General features: G+C 37.4%; 2 protein-coding genes and 1 pseudogene across 2 annotated transcripts; 1 reads left to right on the top strand and 2 right to left on the bottom strand.

Annotated features, from left to right (window-relative positions):
- Window positions 1–1,308: 1,308 nt before the first annotated feature.
- On the bottom strand, window positions 1,309–21,433 carry LOC120180136 (annexin D1-like). The gene is made up of 7 exons (XM_039185524.1): window positions 21,278–21,433; window positions 20,866–21,011; window positions 20,530–20,748; window positions 20,181–20,393; window positions 19,762–20,061; window positions 6,978–6,983; window positions 1,309–1,323 (listed from the first exon to the last, which is right to left on the bottom strand). The coding sequence occupies exons 1-5, from the start codon at window positions 21,351–21,353 to the stop codon at window positions 19,765–19,767; spliced, it is 951 nt and encodes a 316-aa protein (XP_039041455.1). The 5' UTR covers window positions 21,354–21,433; the 3' UTR covers window positions 1,309–1,323; window positions 6,978–6,983; window positions 19,762–19,764.
- Window positions 1,484–2,396, bottom strand: LOC120180137 (annotated as a pseudogene).
- Window positions 15,371–19,433, top strand: LOC120180134 (putative pumilio homolog 7, chloroplastic). The gene is made up of 5 exons (XM_039185523.1): window positions 15,371–16,675; window positions 16,798–16,960; window positions 17,786–17,949; window positions 18,690–18,945; window positions 19,093–19,433. The coding sequence occupies exons 1-5, from the start codon at window positions 15,372–15,374 to the stop codon at window positions 19,195–19,197; spliced, it is 1,992 nt and encodes a 663-aa protein (XP_039041454.1). The 5' UTR covers window position 15,371; the 3' UTR covers window positions 19,198–19,433.
- Window positions 21,434–22,668: the final 1,235 nt, after the last annotated feature.

Genomic DNA, 22,668 nt, shown 5'->3' with positions numbered 1-22,668 from the left:
ATCAATGTTAAAAAAATGCATATAAAAATAATATCACACTGATAAATCTAACTTTATTGTAATTTAATTCTGATCTATCTTTGATGATTGCGAACATCTATCAATACAAGAAAATTAATTTAAGAGTTCAAAGTAGATATAGAAAAATAAAATAACTAAACAAACATCAAACTCAATCCTAGAAAAAAAAACACCCATTATTTTCATTAGAAAAGGGAAGGCTTATATTTGGTCTTAGTGTTGATATCAGGTTTAGAGTCATAATTATTTATAGGTTAATAAGTGGAATAGATCTGATACTTAGATAGTAGATTTGAATCTGTTAGATTATATGAACATGTTAAGAGATCAGGTTTAGAGTCATAATTATTTATACGTTGATAAGTTGAATAGATCTGATTGTTAGATAATAGATATGGACTGTTAAATTATATGGACATGTTAAGAGATTGTAGTCAGTCGAGGATATGAATTCTTGAGATTTCGATTAGCGGATGAGTTCCTTTGAGGCTTCAAGAAAATCCGAAGGATGTGGAGCTCCGACGGAATAACAACAAAGGTGCAGCTTAATGTGTCATGCGAAGGACTTTGGGGAGGAGACATAAGAGTAACAAATATTTTCCCAAAGCTAGAACAAATCATCAGACAATATTCAACTATGGGAAGAATCTAGTCCTATATATGTTGAGTCAATCAGAAAGCAAATCTGTGATTTGCAATATCCTCTATAAACTAACATGGTTTACAATCAAACTGTTACTCAGTATACATGGTAAAAGAGGAGCATCCCATGACAGCATAATCCAATGGATGAAAATCATACTCACTTCACAAGAATATCATAGTACTTGGGATCTAAAGAAAAGGAGCATTCCTTCAACATCTTTTACAGTCATTAACGCTTTCAATCCTCAATCGACTACATTAGGATCCAAGTCCTCAATAATGCACTCAGTTTCAATATTGTCAGTATTAGTTTCAGATCTACAAATAACAATTAATCTATGATCAGTTAAAGATGATATTTATAGGGGGGAAAGTGTATTAAGTGCACTTATTTTATCTTGAATTCAATAAAAAACAATGTATTAGAAGTAAAAAGTTTCCTACATTGATAATAAATACTACTTAGCTTATAGATAAGATCATCTCCACTCCATTTTCTCCATCTAAACTACTCGAACTCTTGTTTTTCTTACAGCTTCATTACAATCAACGAGTAACAAGATCTATATACTTGGGGGGGAAAACAGTAAACATAGAGGAAAATAGCCGATTCACAGGTAATATGATTCGATAATCAAGGACTCCCACTATCTCAAGCTAAAAAGCTACATATTTGTATTATTAATTTTATTATAAATTATAGTCTCCGACTCTAACCATTATTCAATTTGACCAGGCTTCAAAACTGTAGTGATAATGAAGACATGAAACAAAATTTGTGTTTCTCATACATGTGCAGTAATGAGGAGAAAATGCCAAGGGAAGAAGGGCCAATTAGAGTCAAACTGTATTCACAGTGTCTGCAAGGGAACGGAGTATGCATCCAAAACCAGCTTTCTCTGCCAGCTTCTCATGGATCTTAAGGCATCGATCACAGGTGGCGGGATCTCCGGTTGACAATCCTCTATATACATACCTTGAAAAACATAACAATCATCGTCATCACTGATTCGCAATATCAAACATGCAAACTACAGAGAATGTGCCCGCAAGGAAAACAATTATTTTCCCAGAGCTAGAACAATTCATCAAACAATATTCAACTATGGGAACAATCCAGTCCTATATCTGCCGAGTCAATCAGAAAGCAAATCTGTGATTTGCAACATCCTCTATAAACTAAAATGGTTGCAATCAAACTGTTAATCAGTATACATAGTAAAAGAGGAAAATCTCATGACAACATAGTCCAATGGACGATAATCATACTCACTTCATAAGAATATCATAATACTTGGGATCTAAAGAAAGGAGCATTCCTTCTACGTCTTTTATAGCCATTAATGCTTTATGCACAACTGTCCAATTCGCAAACTGCAAATGTCAAAATCCAAAAACGAAAAGTTTAATTCTTTCTATAATTAAATAAAGCAATTGAAAAAAGTGTTTTTTTAGTAATTAGTACCAAACCTTGCAATGATCGTCTTGGGGAGGAGAGTCCTCGAGTGCAGTTTTAAGAGCTTCAACGGGTTTAAAACTGTGATAGGATCAAATCAATCCTACACAATTAGGGTTATTTCTAATCATTTTCCAAATTTTAAACAGGACACTTGATTTCGAAATAGAAATTATTACTGTTTAATTAAGTTCTCGATCTTCTCATAGTTGCTTTTGATTCTCCTTAGTATATCCTCTACGCTAGGTTCCACAAATTTCTATGTTTTAGCCATAATCGCTGATTCACTTACTTCGATCCATAAATCTCACCAAACAAATTTTTTAAAGGGAAAATCCTTTTCCATATATACAGTGGAGTTCAAGGTCTTTCTGACACAAAAAAGCAACAGTTTTGATCATTTCCACCCATTACAGAGCTATAATGGGGAAATTCAACTTAGTCATTTACTGCAACGGCCATGGGCAATTATTACAATAATCATACTTCTCAAATTTGCTCCCTCTCCCTGTCTAACTTTACTCTCTTTGCAACCAAACTATTTCCCTTGGTTTCAAAGTTTTTCTTTCTTCAATCAATCAATATTGTTTTTTCCCTTTCCTCTCTGTTGAAGTATAAGTGCATGTGTACATGCTACGTGCATGGTTGGCAGTTGTATGCGTGTGAACTATGTGGATTAGTTAGTGGTTAGTTAGATAGTTGTAGCTGTTAGAGGTTGGTTATGAGGTTGTTAGCTAAGTCTGTTAAGGCTGTTATACAAGCCTTCTTGTATAAAAGCGTGGTGTACCTCTTTGATGAACATCAAGTTTGATTACTTTCTTTAACATTCTGATGAGTTCTAGGATGAGCTACAACATGGTATCAGATGCTGGTGGTCTAGTGGCGTGGTGAAAATCTGTTCGTTGTCAGCTGAGTATACATCGCTGTTATGATGCCTCCGATCTCTCCACTCCCTAGTGGTGTTGTGAGCAGTTCTGACTGCTTGGGACTTGCTTCGAAAGGGTTCACCAACAAATGATTGAGTGTCAGTTTAGACGATCGGAACTTCCTGTTGTGGAAACAACAAGTGCTGTTAACGGTGATAAGTCATCGTCTTGAGAAGCTGCTATCTGGCTCAATTGCTCCTCCGTCTGCGACGGTTGTACTGGATGATGGAACGGTTGCAGAAATGAAGATCACAAGGTCTTTGTGGCCCAAGACAGTGCCTTGGCGTCATGACTATTGTCTACGGTTAATCCATCTTTGCTGTCGTATCTAGTGGGGGCAGAAACGGCTGCACAGGTATGAAAAACTATAAACAAGATTTTTGCTTATAAATCGACGACGACAGTGATGAACTTGCACTATCAACTTAAGGCAGTTCATCAAGGTGACTTAGGGATGCACATGTACATCTCTCAGGTCAAAGAGATATGTGATACATTAGCGTCGTGTGACAGCCCGGTGTCCGATCTTGAGCATATTGCCACGATCTTGAATGGCTTGTCAGCAGAATATAGGCGGTTCTAACCGTGCTATCAGCTAGTCGGGATGCCTTGACGCTGGAAGGAGTAGTCTCGGTGCTTCTTGATGCTGAGACCCAGTAGAAAAATTTCACCCGCTTTGACTGTATAGTTGTTGTTGCTAATTTAGCACAGGCAAAAAATGTTGTGGGTGATAGGTGTGATCGATATGCACGTCAAGATCAAGTCAAGACAGATAGGCACACAACCTACAACAATCAGGCTGGTCGTGGTTAGAGATGCACATAGCCAGATTTAAATCCGATCCGATTTTTTCACCAAGCCAAAAAGCCGGTTTATAAAAAAACTGGTTCGGATCATAACCAGTTTGGAGGGCCAATGATGTAACTGGTGTAACCGGTTTCAGTTTGAAAAAAAAACAGTTTTTAAAAAAAACCGGATATAAAAAAATCGATTTTAATATTATTAAAATTACATCGTCATCATTTGCAATAAAGTTTACGATAATTGAAATACTTAAATACTTCCAAGTTCGATAAATTCAAATACTTAAAAACCTCCAAGTTCAATAAATTCAAATACTTAAAAACTTCCAAGTTCGATAATTGAAACAAAGTTTATGATAATTGAAATAAAGTTTAAAAATAAACTACATCGTCATCTCTTCTTCATCATCTTCGCCTTCTTCATTTGGAGGGGATATTTCAAGTTCGACTTATTCAATGTGTAAGTTTGCTTCCAAATCGGCATCAATTGCATCTTCTAAGGTGGTGATATGTTGCTTCCGAGCCGCTCTATCCAAATAATCCTTCAAACAAATGCATACTTCCACCGACTCGGGACTTAGTCTTGATCTCGTTGAGATATAACCCTGCCACTAACAGAAAAAGCAGATTTCGAAGCTACCGTAGAAGCTTGGACGGTTAGTAAATCACGGGCCATGACGGCTAGAATCGAAAATTGTGCTTCATTTTCTTTCTTCCAAGCCAAAATATCCAAACTTTCAAACTCTTCAAATGTCATTTTTGATAGAAAATCGCATGACATGTAATTTCCCAACTCACTACTTGGGTGGTAGTACGTGATCATTTGGATTGAGAATTTACAAGAGTGTTAAAAAGTGACAAATTCATGTTACTTGACGTCTACTAGATGATTCTGCATTCGTTCTCATTTGATCATGTATTACACTACTTGATCCGTATTTAGTTAAATAAATTGCAAACATATCTCAAAAATATTTGTTAAAATAATTTATTTGGTTTTGGACAAAGTTGGGTTCATCATCAGTTAGATTAAAAGCAAACGCAATTTGTTCAATTAGTGTTTCAACCCCGCCAACATTTAACGTTGGGTTTAAAGCGGCGACACATGTAAAAATGGGGGGAAATCTATTTAAAATATTTTAAAAGTTTTTCCTTCATTGCAAAGCCAATTTCTTGAAAACCTTCGGTTTCAAATTCAAAGTCATTTAGTCGGATAGCCAACAAAAATATTTGATTAAGAACCAACGGGCTAGTAGGGTAATAAACACCGGATAAAAAAGTTGTTGCATTTTTAAAAACCCCAAGCAAATCGGTTATTTTGGCTATAGTTTCCCAACTCGAATCCGGATAAATGTTTGGGACATGACCCATCTCGAAAAGTCGATTGTGAAATGTTTGCAATGTTTCCCTTTGCCTTAAGGTGATATGCATCATCATCCAAGTTGAGTTCCAACGAGTTGGACAATCCAAATTAGGACCCAAAGCTTTTTTATTAATGACTTACAAAATCGTTTATAATCATTTAGTCTTTTGTTGTTGTTACAAATAATCGATTTTATCATTGCTTTAAATTCTAATCTAATAAGCTCAATAACCTCCAAACCGGCTTGCACGAATAAATTAATTATGTGTACAACGCAACGGGTATGAAAAAACACACCGTCTAAAATTGGTGAAAGTAATATTTTCAATCTTGGAACCACGTTTGTATTATTCGATGCATTATCAAAGGATATAGAAAAAACTTTATTTTCAAATTTATAAAAACAAATTACCCTTTTTAAAAGTGTAAATAAATTAGCACCGGTATGCGGCTCATCGAATAATTCAAATGCGATTGTTCTTTTCATCATTTGCCAATTATCTTGATCTAACCAATGTGCCGTAACGGCTAAAAAAAATTTTCGGTATTATGAGGGGAACTCCAAGCGTCACATGTAAGCGACACACCATAACGGTGTTCTTGGAATCCTAAAATCATTTTTCCCTCGCCGTACGCCACATTTTTATAGCATCTCTTCTAAGGGTAGAACAACTTACTTGAGTATAACGTGGTTGCATTAGTTGTTGAATTGTTGTCGTGAAATCTTCGTCATCAAAGTGGTCGAACAACAATGCTTTTGTAATCATGAAATTTGTAAACGCTTCTCGTAATTTTTCGTTGTCGTAAACAAAACACCACCTGGCGGTGTAAGATTCGATTGACTTGGATCCGATCTTGAGCGAAGTGCCTTGCATGATTTTGTCAAATAGTTCTTCAACGTTGTGTTTCCTTCCGGTGCAAGCAACTTTAGACAAAGTTTACAACGCGCCCTCCTCAAGCCATTTGACATCTCACATAAATCGTAGTGATCCCAAATATCTTTGTTTCGATTGTGTTCGATCACTCTCACGACTTCAAGGTTTCCCCCGACGGAAGATTCAACCGTGTTACTCATGATGAACAAAAAATTACAAAAATAAGATTTGAGAGATGTTTAGGTGTTGTGTAATAAGATTTGGAAAGTTGTAATCAACCAAATACATCCCCAACCTATTTATACATGTTTAGGGTGGTAAAATGGTAAATTTTTAAGGAAAAAAATGGTCACAAAACCCCCCAACGGCTATATTAACAGCTATTTTTTTAAACCCAGACCGATTTTTTTCAAACCGGTTTTTTATCCGTTAAAAAAACGTTTTTCTAATTTTTTTCCCAAACTGGTTATACTATCCGGTTTTAAAATATCCAATCCGGTTTAAAAAAAATCGATTTTTCCCAAATCGGTTTCGGATATTTTTTGCACAAAATCGGATATTCGGATTTTTTGTGCACCTCTAGTCGTGGTCGAGGAAGTGCCAAGGTTCAATGTCAGCTATGTGGGAAAAACGATCACCTGGTCAATCGGTGTTGGTACAGGTTTGACAAGTCATTTTCTGGAGTGGATGAGTCAGATGTGAGGAGCTCGTACATGAAAAGGTTGCCTTCAGCTAATGTGTGTCACTATAGTTCAAATGTTTGTGCCTGTGCAAGCAAACCAAGTGTAAATGCAACAGGTTTGAATAGTCAAGATCGACTCAGACCACTTGCAAATGTAGTTGCGATAAGTTCTTCTCCTGCCCGTGGTTTGTAGATTCAGGCGCCACTTATCACTTTACTTCTGATGCTGCAGAAGTTGAATATGGTTCATATTACACAGGTGTTGGTAAGCTAACTATAGGCAATGGTACAGGCTTTTCAACTGCTAAAGTTGGTCAAGCCTCTGTTCATAGTTCAGCTCACTCCTTAATACTAAGTGATTTACTACATGTACCTTCAATAACTAAGAAATTGATATCGTTGTCCAAGCTTGCTAGGGATAATAAAATATTCTTGGAGTTTCATGCTGATCACTGTGTGGTTCGAGACGAGAAATCTGGCGATGTGCTGCTGTGAGGAAGAGAAGTTGGTGGCTTATATGAATTTGGCAATTTTCAACCTAGTCGTGATCGAGGTACTAAAGCAAATATGGCTAATGAATCTAGTAGTAGTAGATATGTACTATGGTATGATCGGTTAGGTCATCCATCCTATAAGGTGTTGATGCTAGTTTGTAAACGATGTAATATATCTTTGCCAAGTAATGTAAATAAAGAGTTGCTTCCAACGTGTGTTCCGTGCCATATGGGTAAAAGCCACAAGCTTCCATTTAGTGCATCTGAAACTAGGTACGAATTTCCGTTTCAGCTAGTGTTCACTGACCTATGGGGACCGGGACATATTTTGTCGAACGGATTCCGATACTATGTATCGTTTGTAGATGTTTTCAAGACACACTTGGGTGTATTTATTGAAGGAAAAAGGGCAAGCAGTTCGAGAGTTTCAGTTGTTTCAGTAGTTAGTGCATACACAAATTGGCCAAGTGGTTAAAGCTGTGCAAAGTGACTGGGGAGGTGAGTTTCGTTCCCTGTCAACTGTGCTTGCACGATGTGGGATTCAACATCGGTGACATGTCCTCACACATCCCAGTAAAATGGGTTGTGGAATAAAAATATAGGCACGTGTTTGAGATGGGGTTAACACTGCTGGCTCGAGCTTCTCTATCCTTGAAATTCTGGTCGTTTACAGTTGTAACAGTAGTCCATTTAATTAACAGGCTGTTAACTAAGGTACTTCAAGGGTGTACCCCTTTTGAGAGGTTGTTTGGGAAACCTCCAACGTATGATCACCTGAGGGTGTTTGGTTGTAGATGCTTCCCTCATTTGTGCTCATTTCAGCCTTATAAGCTTCATACAGGTCACAACCGTGTATTTTTTTGGGCTACAGTGTGAATCATAAAGGGTATCAATGTTTAGCACCGGATGTACGCGTTTATATGTCTCGTCATGTAGTCTTTGATGAGCATGTGTTTCCGTTTGCTGAATATGTGAACAAGGAGGACTTGATAGCTTCTAGAAACTCGGATGTTGGGGTGTCACTGATGGTAGTTCCTATTGCTCGACGTGTGTGTAACTCCTTGCAGGTGTGTATAGGTCCGAGTCAGGCTACTCAACGTACAGATGGTTGTACGCCAGTATATAGTGGCACAGTGCCTGAAGCTGCTACAGTTTGGGAGTCAAGCAGCAGTGCTGAGCAGTCTACCGAGAGTGTCAGTATTGGTACACATGATAGTTTGGAAAATGTGATGCCAGGACAGGTGGAGTAGCCTGGTGAGGCGTTGGTAGATGAGTCGGTTCAAGTTGATGTGCCTAGACAGTGTGAAGACGTCATAATGTGTTCAGTGGTTAATAATGCACATCCGATGGTAACTCGTAGTAAACAAGGTATTTTTAAACCGAGGGTGTTTGTTACACAAGTTAAGGGCAGTACCAGTGAGCTGTGCACGATTGCTCAAGCTCTTTGAGAACCAAAATGAAAAGAGGTTGTGCTTGCTGAGTATGATGCACTGGTAAGGAATGGTACGTGAGTGCTTGAACTGTTACCAGAAGGACGAGTAGCGGTTGGATGTAAGTGGCTGTTCAAGGTTAAACACAATGATGATGGGTCGGTGTTGAGGCATAAAGCTAGGCTCATGGAACAAGGGTATTCACAAGTGCCTGGTCATGACTTCAATGACACATTCAGTACGGTGGTGAAACCTAACACAGTAAATGTTGTGTTGTCACTAGCAGTGACTCGTGGATGGAACTTAAGGCAGGTGGACGTTAATAATGCATTCCTTAATGGTGAGCTTGGAAAAGAAGTGTACATGGTGCAACCACCAGGCTTTGAACGAGTAGCTAGTGATGGCACTCGGCTGGTTTGCAAGCTGAAGAAGGTGTTGTATGAGCTGCGCCAAGCACCGTTCATGTGGTATGCCAAGCTGTATCATTTTTTGTTGAAGTTGGGATTTTGTGGTACATCAACGGATGCGTCCTTGTTTGTGCGACGAGTTAGTAGAATTCGTATGCTTGTCCTGATGTATGTAGACGATATCATTATTACCCGAGAGTAGAGTAGTGTTGTTGATGAAGTTATCAGGTTGCTCGGTGAGAAATTCTCCTTAAAAGACTTGGGTGAGCTTGGCTATTTTCTTGCGTTGAAGTCAATAGGTCATCTGATCAACTAGTGCTAAGTCAACGAAAATTTGTTCGTGAATTATTAGAGCAAACATGTATGCTCAATGCTAAGCCAGTACCTACGCCAATGCTAGTCGCACCCAAATTGACATGTGATGCTAGGAAGTTACTTACAGAAGCGTGCATGTACATAAGCGTTGTTGGTTCTTTGCTGTATTTGAGTCATACAAGGCTAGATATAACGTTCAATGTTAATCGAGTGGCACAGTATATGCATCGGCCTTGTGATGGCCATTGGCTTGCTGTCAAGAGGATTTTACGATATTTGAGTGGGACGATCGACTGTGGCTTGGTGTTTAGGTTGGCCCTTGTGTCGGAGTCTTGCTGCTTGACCGCATTTGCTGATGCTGATTGAGCCAGTAACGTTGATGACCGTAGGTTGATCTTGGGCTCGTGCGTGTTTCTTAGGTGTAATTTGGTTTCGTGGAGTGCAAGGAGGCAGAAGACTGTGGCTCGGTTGACGACAGAGGCCGAGTATAGTAGCATTGTGGACACAGTGGCTGAAGTAGTCTAGATTCGATCGTTGTTGTCTGATATGGGTGAAGAGGTTGTTGTGGTTCCTGTGGTGTGGAGTGACAATACAAGTTGCCATGAGTGCTAATCCGATGTTTCATGCTCGGTCGAAGCATATAGAGTTGGATATACACTTTGTGCGTGAGAAAGTGGCTTGTGGGGCGGTTCAAGTGAACTATGTGCCTGCAGAGCACCAGGTTGCTGATGGGTTGACGAAACCCTTGGCAAAGTCTGCACATGCAGTGTTTCTACAACAAGTGCAGATGGCAGAGAATGAGAGAACCGAGAAGGACGGGAGAATGTTGAAGTATAAGTGCATGTGTACATGCTACGTGCATGGTTGGCAGCTGTATGCGTGTGAGCTGTGTGGATTAGTTAGTGGTTAGTTACATAGTTGTAGCTGTTAGAGGTTGATTATGAGGTTGTTAGCTAAGTCTGTTAAGGCTGTTATACAAGCCTTCTTGTATAAAAGTGTGGTGTACTTCTTTGATGAACATCAAGTTTGATTATTTTCTTTAACATTCTGATGAGTTCTAGTATGAACTACAACACTCTCTGTTTTGTTTGATAATGGTAATCTCGATGATACCCAGTCGTATGTTTCTGGGATGTTCTATGTTTCATCTATTTTTGAAGACGATTTTAGTAATTCGATGTACTATAGTGGACAAGGTAATGCTAGAATTTTAATGTTAAAAACAGTGGCTTTGAAAAACCTTACGAGGAAAATGTTGTTCAAGCATGGAGTTCTAGGTATTTTCAAGGGGAACTCACGGTTGTGTTGGCTCAATCAAATTGAGACTGCTAAGTTTGGCTGAAGTTAAACCTCAAAAGACTCAAATCAAATCCAACTAATTTCCATAATGATATTTTTATCATGCCATATAATGCATTCAATAGTTTTGTGAGAAAATGATGCTATTAGCATCAAATCATCATTGAACTTTGAATGGAAATAAAATGATGGCATTTATCACTACATCAGTACACTGTAGCACAGCCTTTTAATTTTGTTCCTATTTCATTCAAACAAGCTTTGGCAATCGAAAGAGAGAAATTAAGGGAACACTGTACATGAAATGATTCACAAAGCTAGAAATTATAATCTCAGAAGTACTCCTTTAAGCCCCAAAATTGAACACTTTGGGCTTTTCTTTGAGATGTCACCCTGAAAAGGTAAGATCCCATTTGAGCCCAAAAGTATAAACAAAATAACAACAATTTGACAACAGAAGTTTACAACAGACAAAAACACAGCAACATGAGGATTTCAAGTTGCTCAGAAAGATGATGTTATGGTGAAATAAATTTCAAATACATTTAATCCTCTATCAACTACATTAGGATCCAAGTCCTCAACAATGCACTCAATTTCAATATTATCATTATTAGTTTCATATATACTATAACAATTAATCTATGGTCAATTAAAGATAATATTTATGGGGAAAAAGTGTATTAAGTGCACTTATTTATCTTGAATTCAGTAAAAATCAATGTATTACAAGTAAAAAGTTTCCTACATTGATAATAAATACTACTTAGCTTATAGATAAGATCATCTCCACTCTATTTTCCCCATCTAAACTTAACTCTCTTGTTCAATTCTCGAACTCTTGTTTTTCTTTCTACTTCATTACAATCAATGAGTGACAAGATCTATCTACTTAAAGGGAAAAAACAATAAACAGAGAGGAAAACAGCTGATTCACAGGTAATATGATTCGATATCAAGCATCTCCTACTACCTCTAGCTGGAAAGCCCAAACTATTTGAATTCTGCTCCCTCTCTCCGGCTAACATTACTCTCTTTGCAACCAAACTATTTTCCTTGGTTTCAAAGTCTTCCTTTCTTCAATCAATCCATATTATTTTTTTTTTGTCATTTTTTAGTCATTCAGTTTTTTCTAAATTTTTTAACTCCAAAATGGGAAGCGAAACCCTAACGACGACAAAGAAAGCCCTTCGTCAATGACAGATTCATATCCTCGCTTTACAATTAGACCCTCCACAGCAAGGGTTAACAGCAGCATGTGTAGGAACTAGGAACAGTAACAGCAATAACTACGTACGTTTTGCTGGTAAGCTGTTGTTTTTCGCTTTTTTTCTCATTGCAATCCCATCGTTCCCTTCCCAAGCTCCAGATTTCGTCAAACGAAACAATACTCAACAAGTTTTGGGAGCTTCTTCACCTTCTTTTCATTGGCATTGCTGTTTCTTATGGTTTGTTTTGTCGTAGAAATGTTGATAATGGTAACCTCGATGGTACCCAGTCGTATGATTCTGGGATGTTCCATGTTTCATCTATTTTTGAAACGTTTTTAGTAATTCGATGTACTATAGTGGACAGGGTATAGTGGACAGGATAATGCTGGGAGTTTTAATGTTAAAAACGGTGGCTTTGAAAACCCTTATGAGGAAAATGTTGTTCAAGCATGAGTTCTAAGTATTTTCAAGGAGAATCCACGGTTGTGTTGGCTCAACCAAATTGTGGTCTTGAAAAGTATGGTGAATCAAGTTCTTTTGTAGATTATAAACCTTTAGGGTTGCCTGTTAGGAGTTTAAGATCCAGGGTTGCAAGGCGGGCTATTCCTGAATTTGACTATGGATCAAACGAACCTTCTGGTTCACATATGAAGGATTCGCCCGAAGGTTCTAATAACAGTAGAGATTGGGGATTTGGTGGTTTTGCTTCTGGAAATTTGGAGGGGAAGTTACTCGGCCTTCGAGATCTGGAAGGAGGGGTGAGAGAGTTCATAGTAATGTCACATATCAAGGATCTGAAAATGGCTCCAGTGAATCTTCTGGTTCTCAAATGAATGATTCGTCGGATAATTCTAATAAGAGTAGAGGTAAGGGGTTTTGTTATTTGGGTTCTGAAAATTTGGAGATGTCTAATGAGAGTGATGTTTTAGGTTCCTCAAATTCTCAGCGTTCGAGATCTGGAAGAACGAGAGTGAGAGTTCATAGTAATGTCGCATATGAAGGATATAGCAATGGATAAAGTGAATATTCAGGTTCACAAATGAAGGATTTTGTCAGATAGTTCTAATATTCAGCTGACCATTTTAAACCAAGCAGAAAGAAAATGTGAAAAGCCAAAACTGCAATCAATCTAACCTTGAACCCAAATTAACACAAATGTACACCAATAAAGTTACATTCTTCCTGGCATTGGAAAGGTAAAGTAGAAAAACAAATTATGTATGGAGATAAATTCATTCATCTGACCAAAACAAAGAGCAGCACAAGCCTATATGGCTATCACCAATGCAACAATCATATAAATAAAGGAAGCACCAACACGATAAAGAACTCCTGTAGCAAATCCACAGCATGCCAGTATGACAATCCATAAGACACCTTCACACCAGGTTGCCATGCATTTTGAAGAGTTACAACACATGCAGCAACAACGGAATAGCCAGCCTGATAAAAATCAAAGCATAAAATGAGATGCATGTACTTCACAATTATGTACACAAAACGCAGTTTCTCCTTCAAAACATCAACTTAATTTATGCAAAAGTACTTTCCTTCGACCCCACAACCATCCAACACAAGCACTTCAATATATTACTTCATGTTGACAGAAACCAACAAATGCACTGTATAGTTAAAACATTAGTAGAAAGAAATAAGTTCTGCAGATACACATCCACTTCCATCCAAAGCTGAAATAAACTACTCCAATAACCTACACATGATACTATGAAATATAGCATATGCTGAAGCAGGACACACCTAAATTTCTGAGGAATGGACAACTTAACGACCATATACAATTAAGCAAGTATTGGGCAAAAACTACTCAAAAAAGAAAAAGAAATGGACATACCAGTGAGCCAACTGAAAGAACGTGTGATAGGACATGCACATTAAATAGCCCTCCCAAAACAGCAGCAATAATGCCTACCCAGACTTGAGAATGAACAGGCGTGTGACGTTTCGGATGCCCTTTAGCAAATATTGAAGGCACTAAACCATCACTTCCAAGCCCAAGATATAATCGAGACTGCTCAGAGAAACACTCTATCAAGCATTTCATCATGTGCACTTAGAACATGTTACTCAAGAATGTCATCACATAACAAAAACATAGAAATTCCAAATCACTTCACCTGGACGTATAGACCAACTAGAAGGATTGTTGTAAGCCCGGCAACAGCTCCAATGCTGATTAAAATAGAAACATATTTCAAACCCTTGGATGTAAAAGCTTCAGCTTGTAGTCTCTACAAGGGCGTATAGTTGCATCCTCCCCAAATATACAAATTATGGAATTTACCCAAGGGGACGAGTTGTCTCCGCTCCAACAATAGAAATTCCTCTATTGTGTTTTAAAGAGCATCGAGATGCCTTTATCCTAGCAAGAGAAATCCTCTTTTGGTTTTATAAGCGAAGATGCCTTAGCCCAACCTGCAGTACTTCTCCGGGGGCGTGGAGATTCCTCCGCTCCTCCTGTAGTGCCATTGGGGTGAATTGTCTCCTCTACTGACCGAGAGCAATGAGACATCTCCGCTTCTCCCTAACCAAAGAGACTCTTCATTCTCTCTTTCTTATACCAACCAAAAGAGTTGATATACCTTTATTTTGTAGCTCACAAAATGTTGAGACACCTTTACCCTAAAAGTGAGATGCCTCTGTACATTATGCGACATTCCATCGGGATATAGAGTTGTCTTACACTCTCTAGTCTAGCTACTACAACTTAATGAATCCTCGTTTTTAAAATAATTATGATAAATTATTTGATATAATTAATAAAAAGTTAAACTTTAAAAAAAAAAATACATTTTAAACAATAAACTAGAAATAACAAATTGAAATTGAAAACTAAATATTGAAAAAATAATATAAAAACCTTGTATAAAATTTTTACCTTTTCAAATCGATATTCTTGGGCAACAAGTTAATATTTTATTAGAGGAATACGGATTCTGGTGCGGTAGCTCTGTCCTATATTATCCCAAAAGGTCGGATCACACTACGTTTTAATCTTAGAATCTTTGTTTTCAACGGCTATAAAATTATCTCAATCTCTGTTTTCACTGATTAAAAAACTAAACTAATTGTATAAATTAATGAAATTAAGTCAATCATATGAGAAAATCAAGCATTCTGTTTTGCATTTAAGTTAAATACCGATGATTAAAACCAACAACGACAAATATCAAAAATAAAAACCGCAATTCAAGTCTCCAAGGCTCAGTGAGTATATATATATATTCTCAGAATGTAGTGCCTGCTCATCTACTGCCATGTAGTGAGCTTAAACCATAACCATTGTTGTTTGCTTTCTTTTTCGAAAGAAAAAACCTTGAGAAACCAAATCAGCCAAAAGAGCAATCGTTACCGGAAAGGAAACGTTTTTCTGTTTCGTTGTGAGCTTTCTGTTTTCTTTTTCTTTGGGTCTTGGGTTTTGAGAAGATGTTTAAAGTGGGCGAGATAAGGGACATGAAGAGAAATAGTGAGCTTGAAACTTTATCGAGTGAGAGCCCTCAAACTCCTCCATTTCTCAATCGTCAACACTATTCACCAATGACTCGAGTTTCTCCTCCTCCTTCACGCTCCTTCTCTATTGGGTTTCCTTCACCTGAAAAAAGTTCACCATTTGAAGACCGACGACAACAACGACCCAATTTTCATCATTATGGATTACCTGATTTTCATTTCGGAAATAATAATGCAAATGAAAATAAAAGGGTCCATGATGGTTTTGATTTGTGTGAGAATCTATACCAAATGCATATTGGAGATGAAGAAATAAATGGAGTTGATTCTGCTGAAAGGAGGGGATCCGAGAGCGATCCATATGGTTTGGGCCTTTGTGTCGATGCTGTTTCTTCTTATAATGCTGGAAAGTATAGTTCATATGAAGGGTTTAACAAAGGGTTTCAATCTTATCCACAACAAGTTTCTACGTGTTTTGATGGTAATGATGTCATGAGGTCTACATTGCTTGGTGGAAACGAAAAGGATGATTCATTGGGGTCTTATGGTATTGGTTACAATCAGTCCAATGATTTGTTTTCAAAACCGAGTTGGTACAATAACCGGAGAGACTATATTTCGGAGAAGAGAATGGAGCAGTGCAGGAGTTTTAACAATGGGGGAATTCTATTACAGAATGCCTTAAGTACAAGGCCCTACTGTGATAATCTTTTTGTCTACTCACAGCAATGCGGAATGGATGGTAATGGAGGTAGAGGTGTCACTGATTCTTTGAGTTCTCCTGGGTTCTTGCACAGTAAGATTCCTATTGTGGAGGATCATAGTGTCATCAAACAAGGAAGAGATTTGAAGTATGGTGTTGTTGACAACTTGGGCCATGATTCATTCAAGTGTCATAAGAAAAAATCTCTCAAAGGGATTGCAATGCAAAACCTTAAAGATAAAAGATCTAAACTTGATAGAAATCATGGAAAAAATGTAAGACTAATGCCAAGTCCATATTCCTTGGTTGAGTTTCGAGGATGTATTAATTATATGGCTAAGGACCAGAATGATTGTCGCTTCTTACAAAGGATATTTGATGAAGGAAGCTATTTAGATGTTCAAATAATATTCAATGAAATTATTCATAATATTGTTGAACTTATGATGGATCCCTTTGGCAACTACCTTGTGCAAAAGTTGCTGGATGTGTGCACTGAAGAACAAAGACTGCAGATTGTTCTCATGGTGACAAAAGAAGCAGGACAGCTAGTGAGGATTTCCTTAAACACACATGGGTAACTGCTTCATTATCATTTCATTCTCCATTCTCTTTTCATTTTAGTGATATTCTTTGTTTTTGTATTCTTTTTAAATACACATATATTTGTTGCTAAGCTAATATATTTCTATATCTCAGTACTCGTGTAGTACAGAGGTTGATTGAGACTCTCAAATCCAAACATCAGATTTCTCTTATCAAATATGCTCTTAAACCTGGAATTCTCGATCTTATCAAGGATCTCAATGGAAATCATGTCTTGCAGCGCTGCTTGCAATGCCTTGACAATGAAGATAATAAGGTAAAATGAGGAGGGTGATTTAACTTCCGAGGTTCAATATTAGTGTTCACAGATGATCCTAATCATGATCATTCTTCTGTTTTTACATATATATGATACTTAGAGCATAATATTGGCCATCAACTACAGTCCCATTTCATCATGTCAATCTACTACATGGTTCATTTCTAGTTAATTATTTGGGCTGATATATCTTGTTTTCATTGCATCTTTACATGGGTGGTCAAGTCTTCTAAATAAAGTTGTATGGTTACCTTGGAGGTCTTTATCCTATGGCCTATTACCTATGCTTGGTTGCATTATTGGGTTTTATGCAATACACATTGTTTGAGTGTGTTTCTCCTCTTGGTCAGTGCAGAGTACCTTTTGTGTGTGTATTATGAGAGATCGGTAAATAGTTTAACTCATGATTGGTAAGCCTGCCTTGTAAACAGGCAGAAATATTTCTTCCCGGTACTGTCTTAATTACAGTATTGGCATATTCCCGCTGCATGAGAACCGAATTCTTAGTCCATGGGAGAATCTCTTTTAGCTTGCAATTTTTCATGATAAGTCAGGGTAATGAACTAAAGACTAGAATTATGTCCAAATTGTCAGTTCTAGTCTTGATTGTCACACTCTGTGTCTGCTCATATGCTACCTATGCATAGAATTCTTCCGGAAGTATGCTTCTTATTCAAACTGTAGTTAGCAGGCATTGGTTCATTTCCTGTGTAGATGTTTCCGTCTCTACTTTGTTGCTGTGCATTTTCATATGCATGTACTTTTTGTCAAGTTTGATTCTGAACTTTTTTTCTCTTTGTTTCTGTTAATTACCAATGCCAGATTATTTTTGAGGCTGCTGTACAATTTTGTGTAGATATTGCTACTCATCGTCATGGATGCTGTGTGTTGCAACGCTGCATTGCTCATTCTACTAGGCAACATCGAGATAACCTAATTACTCAAGTTTCCAGAAATGGACTTCTTCTTGCTCAAGATCCTTTTGGGTAATAAGCTAAGGCTAAGTGATTCCTGTTTGTTTCTTTCATCCTAGTTTTCGGACAAATAAAATTCTCATTGTGGTTTTGATGACTAAGTTAGCTTATCAATTTGCTTCTATAATCTCAATGAGTAAACTCGGATCAGGCTTAAAGAAAGATCAATCCATTTATGCATTTATATAAATTTTTTCATGCTAATGAACTATATAAAAACTATAAACCCTTATCTAATGTAAAAGTTCATGTATATCGTCACAATTCGTTGGGATTTTCTATACCTACTGATCAAGTTTCTGAGAGTCGTAGATCTTTTTTAATGAACATAATTCATTAGCCATTTCTGTTCCTTGTAAGTGAGGTCAAATGATCATGAGATGTACTCACTTGATATTAAGAATAAATATAACAAATTAAGCTCTGATGTCTTGCAGATTTTTGTACATATTTGGCACCTAAAAGGGAGAAAAGCCATTCAACAAAATTAGCTACACAAGAAATAGATGCATCCTATGGAACATATATGACTTATTAATTAGCTAAAATCATGAATTACTAGAGGAGAATTATAGTAATTTTAACTTCATTTTTCTCAAGTCATTCCTTCCCCCCTACCCCCACAAAGGGAAAGACCCATTTTATCATTTGATTTTCAATTTTTTTAATTTATCTCTCCGCTATGCATTATTTGCTTGTTTCTGAAACATAAATGATCTCTGATTTGTACTATTTGCTTGTTTCTGAAACAGAAATTATGTTATTCAGTACATCATAGAGCTAAAGGTCCCCTCTGCCGCTGGCAACTTACTTTCTCAGTTCAAAGGGCACTATGTTCACCTCTCAATGCAGAAATTTAGCAGTCATGTGATTGAAAAATGCCTCAAGCATTTTGCAGAAAGCCGGTCGCAAATCATCCATGAGTTGATCTCTGTTGTACACTTTGAACAATTATTGCAAGACCCTTTTGCCAACTATGTCATTCAATCTGGTTTAGCTGTAACCAAGGTTTGATACTCGTCATTTTCATTCTTTGATAGTATTTGACCAAACTTCAATGAAATCTCTCTCTGAGTAGCTCCTTTCATCTCTTGTATAAGTCGTTTTAATATGAAGATTCATGATTTTCATCACAAAGCATTTTTTCTCAAGCAGGGCCCTCTTCATGCTTCTCTAGTTGGAGCTGTCCGACCTCACACAATCTTGCGAACCAGCCCATATTGCAAGAGAATATTCTCGCGAAACCTCCTGAAAAAGTGATGGAGTCACTTTGCCAGTATTTTAGTGCTTCCAAAGTTGCTAGCTGTTCACTACTAGTCATGTCCTTGGGTTGCAAGATACATAGAATGTACATGAATTCTGGTGCCTCCTGTTGTGGTGGAAGGCTTTACAGCTTCGTATCAGTTGAATCACCTTCAAGAATTCCAAGGATGTAGATGGAAATTTTGCTTCTAGTTGTTCAATATGTTGTTTTAACTTGTATTATTGTGTATCTTGTTATCTTTTGTTGATCCGAACTTGGGGAGTCTTATATTTTATCACGTTTGAGACTAATGTGACTTTCCTTTTAGATTTCATGTTTACTTCTTCTTAATATTATGGAGATAATGCTTGAATTGTGCTGGTCAAGTACTCTAATTCTTGGGGGGAAAGTTATGCTGCTGAAATCAAGAGTTAATTGACAATATCTTGCATCTAAATCACAAGCCTTTATTCCACGCAAGAGGTTATATTATTAACTGCAAAACATAGTCTTAGATAGCATAAAACATACTCGCAGTAGGACAGAGAAAAACATTATAAAAAACCATAGCCACGCTAGACCTTTCAAGCGTCGTCATGTCCTGCAAGTACCAGCAGCATTTTTTCATAGTCTCCACGAGTGTCCTTGACGATAGCACGAGTCAGTGGGACACTGTTCCTTCGCTGGTACTCATCCGCTATGATCTTTAAATCGAACTCAGCCCTAGTGGAAATAACCCTAGTAAGAGCTCCTTCATCTGTTCCTCGTTTATTAATTGCTTGACGAAGAATCTCCTCGAAATACTTTTCGGGGTAGACCAGGCACTTCACAGTGGACCTTACTAGTGCAAGGAACTCATCCTTAGGGTCAGCATCCAAGTCCTGCAGGTAGGAGAGTCGAAGACAAATGAAAACCTATCAGTATCAGGGGGATTCAATATACCATATGTAAATAATGATAACGGGCTCTGAAAGAACACCCACAATCCAACTTTGAATACCTCGATTATATCATTTCCGTATTCGTTTTTGTAGTGATTCAAGGTTGCATTGATCTGTGCCTTGCTTCTCGTACCCAAAACCTTGATGACAGCATCATCACTGTAAGCTTTGTTTGAAATTTTCTCATGGAGTAACTTGGCCTCGGTTTTTGCCAGACTCATGTTCACCTCGTCTCCCTCATATCTGTATGCACTCACAAGAGGTAGGAGAAGCTGAAAGGAATAAAGACGCATTCATAAGCAGTTCACAACAAAGAACAAACAATAGAAAACTTCATTGACTTACTACCATAATATACAAAATTTTCATTTGGTTTTTACAGATAACTTGAGCATCCATTTAACTTACCTTAAGGAAATCACCAGTTGTGTGATGAGCAACATCCTCTTCAAGCGATTTCTTATAACGAACATGATAAGCCTGCCTCGCATGAAGCAGTTGGTTGGCAGACCTTGTGCAGGCTATTTCCATAAGGACCTGATTGCTCGAAGTCCACCTTTTGGTCGCTTCATTAGCCAAGAGTGCGTCACGTTCAGCGGGATCAAGAGTCCAAAGCATAACCAGCCTCTGTTAGATAGAATCTCAGAAATCCACTCCCGTTATTCATCATTCCAGGCAATAAGATGCGCATATGTACAATATTGTGTACCAGTGAATAAGGCAAAATGCTTCTGCAAAACTGACCTCAAATTCACTTGTGAGTTCCTTGTCCAGTGCCTTGAGGAGATCTTCTCCATAGGTCTCAGCATAAGTTTTTCGGATCAAGTTCCGTTGCTCGGCGTTTCTGTGACCCAATATATTTATGATTAAGTCCTCGTTAGTTCCCCATCCTGCAATCAAACATCAATCCAAGGTTTACATCAATGATCACCTTTTCAGTATTTCAACGCAATCCACATAGATCTTGGCAGACATCGCAAGATCACCCCTAAAAGAGGATCTCTTTTGGTGTAAAGTGAAAACCATTTTCGATTTCAGAACAAACTCAGAAAAAGGATCAATCATTGTATATCGAATTGAGAAGATCAAAGTATAAATAGTTAGATTAACATACGTTAAAAAAATGGGAGTTATAAGAAACTGAAAAAGGGGAGACCTGAAAAGCCTTTTCTTAGTTGCTCACAGTCTTCAGACACTGATGGAACTACCGAGGGAACTGTAAGAGTCGCCATTGTTTGTTTTCTTCCTCTTCTTGTTGAATCTGTACAGAATCCAAAACGAGAAGATGGTAGCAATTTAAGGACAGCGTACACTAGCGGTACATAAGTAAGGCGTGTCTGTCGGGATTTGCCGCGTCTCAAGGAAATTCCACTTTTGCCACGTGAACATTCTCGACGAAACTGTACATCTATCACCGTCAGTGTCAAATCTGATAAATAATTAGGATCCACGTGGATCGCAATGACAACGCTGGTTGATATTTTAGGGGCTAAGATTAAGAAGATGTGGCTGGTAATCACTCTGTTTCTGTTTCTTCAAAAGGAATGATTACATAGGAAAAACTGTTGATAATTTTTTAGAATACAATGTTAAGAAAAGTCTAGAATTCAAAGCCGAACACCTGTAAAGTTTACTAAGATGAGTTGTGGAGTCGATGCACAGTTGGTTCAACAATAAAAATAAATAAATGATGTTACCGACGCAAAGCTGTCTAAAGGAAACATATGTAATAACTACTCTGCATGTAGGACAAGACACACAGCACACCTTTTTATAACATTTATCCTTTTGATACCTTGAAGCTTCATTTCTTTTCGGTTTTCCTTACAGTTTAGCAACAAAAACCATAAAGCTTCATAACGTTGTATCGCGTATAAAGCATGGATCTCACTTGTAAAGGCTTTTGGGTTGGTCATTCCATCTTCCGGTGATGTGTGGAGTTTCTTAATAAGCAAGCACTTATCCAGTTCGAAGATCAGCTTTCTATACACATCCAAATTCTCCTACCCCAACACAATGTTTTGATTTAATTCCTTCTGTTGCTTTACTGATGTGCTTAATTTTCTATCGTAGAACCATATTATGAAGGTAATGATCAACAATAAAATACACACCAACGTGAAAAAAAGAAACCTTTGAGAAAAAAGAATTTTCATTATTGTCGAAAATAAAAGAATACAAGAAAAATCCTCTAATCTTTTGTTTTTTTAGAGACATGTGAAAACATGTTCAATTTCAATCAATCCACAAAACATAATTGTTTGAGAACTAATCTTTTATTTATATTATATAAATTGTAGAATATTGGTGATAAATGAAAACCTGAAAACCAGTAGAATTTCCACTCAAATCTTTGTTATTATGAAATGGAGCCTCACTAAATGGTTTTAGTATTAGGAAGTCGGCCTGCAAAGTGATTGTAGGATATATGAACAGACGTAAAATTAAACATGTTGTCAAAAGTAGATGCAATAGACCAAAAAATCTGTTATGGGGAATGTTTAATGTCTCATAGCATTGCAGTTGTGCGAGCTGAGACGGTGGCTG

This window comes from Hibiscus syriacus, unplaced genomic scaffold (genome assembly GCF_006381635.1).
Source record: "Hibiscus syriacus cultivar Baekdansim isolate YM2019G1 unplaced genomic scaffold, ASM638163v2 tig00112491_pilon, whole genome shotgun sequence".
Taxonomy (NCBI): Eukaryota; Viridiplantae; Streptophyta; class Magnoliopsida; order Malvales; family Malvaceae; genus Hibiscus; species Hibiscus syriacus.
Note: the sequence above shows the minus strand (reverse complement) of the source record. Positions and strands in the feature narration are given on the sequence as shown.

Excerpts from the sequence above, each read along its gene's own strand:
- LOC120180134 (XM_039185523.1), top strand. The coding sequence starts at position 15,372 with ATGTTTAAAGTGGGCGAGATAAGGGACATGAAGAGAAATAGTGAGCTT. Across the intron at positions 17,950-18,689 it reads CTTGCTCAAGATCCTTTTGG|AAATTATGTTATTCAGTACA; the intron begins GTAATAAGCTAA and ends TTTCTGAAACAG. Across the intron at positions 18,946-19,092 it reads CTGGTTTAGCTGTAACCAAG|GGCCCTCTTCATGCTTCTCT; the intron begins GTTTGATACTCG and ends TTTCTCAAGCAG.
- LOC120180136 (XM_039185524.1), bottom strand. The coding sequence starts at position 21,353 with ATGGCGACTCTTACAGTTCCCTCGGTAGTTCCATCAGTGTCTGAAGAC. Across the intron at positions 21,012-21,277 it reads ACTAAGAAAAGGCTTTTCAG|GATGGGGAACTAACGAGGAC; the intron begins GTCTCCCCTTTT and ends GTTTGATTGCAG. Across the intron at positions 20,749-20,865 it reads AACTCACAAGTGAATTTGAG|AGGCTGGTTATGCTTTGGAC; the intron begins GTCAGTTTTGCA and ends TCTATCTAACAG.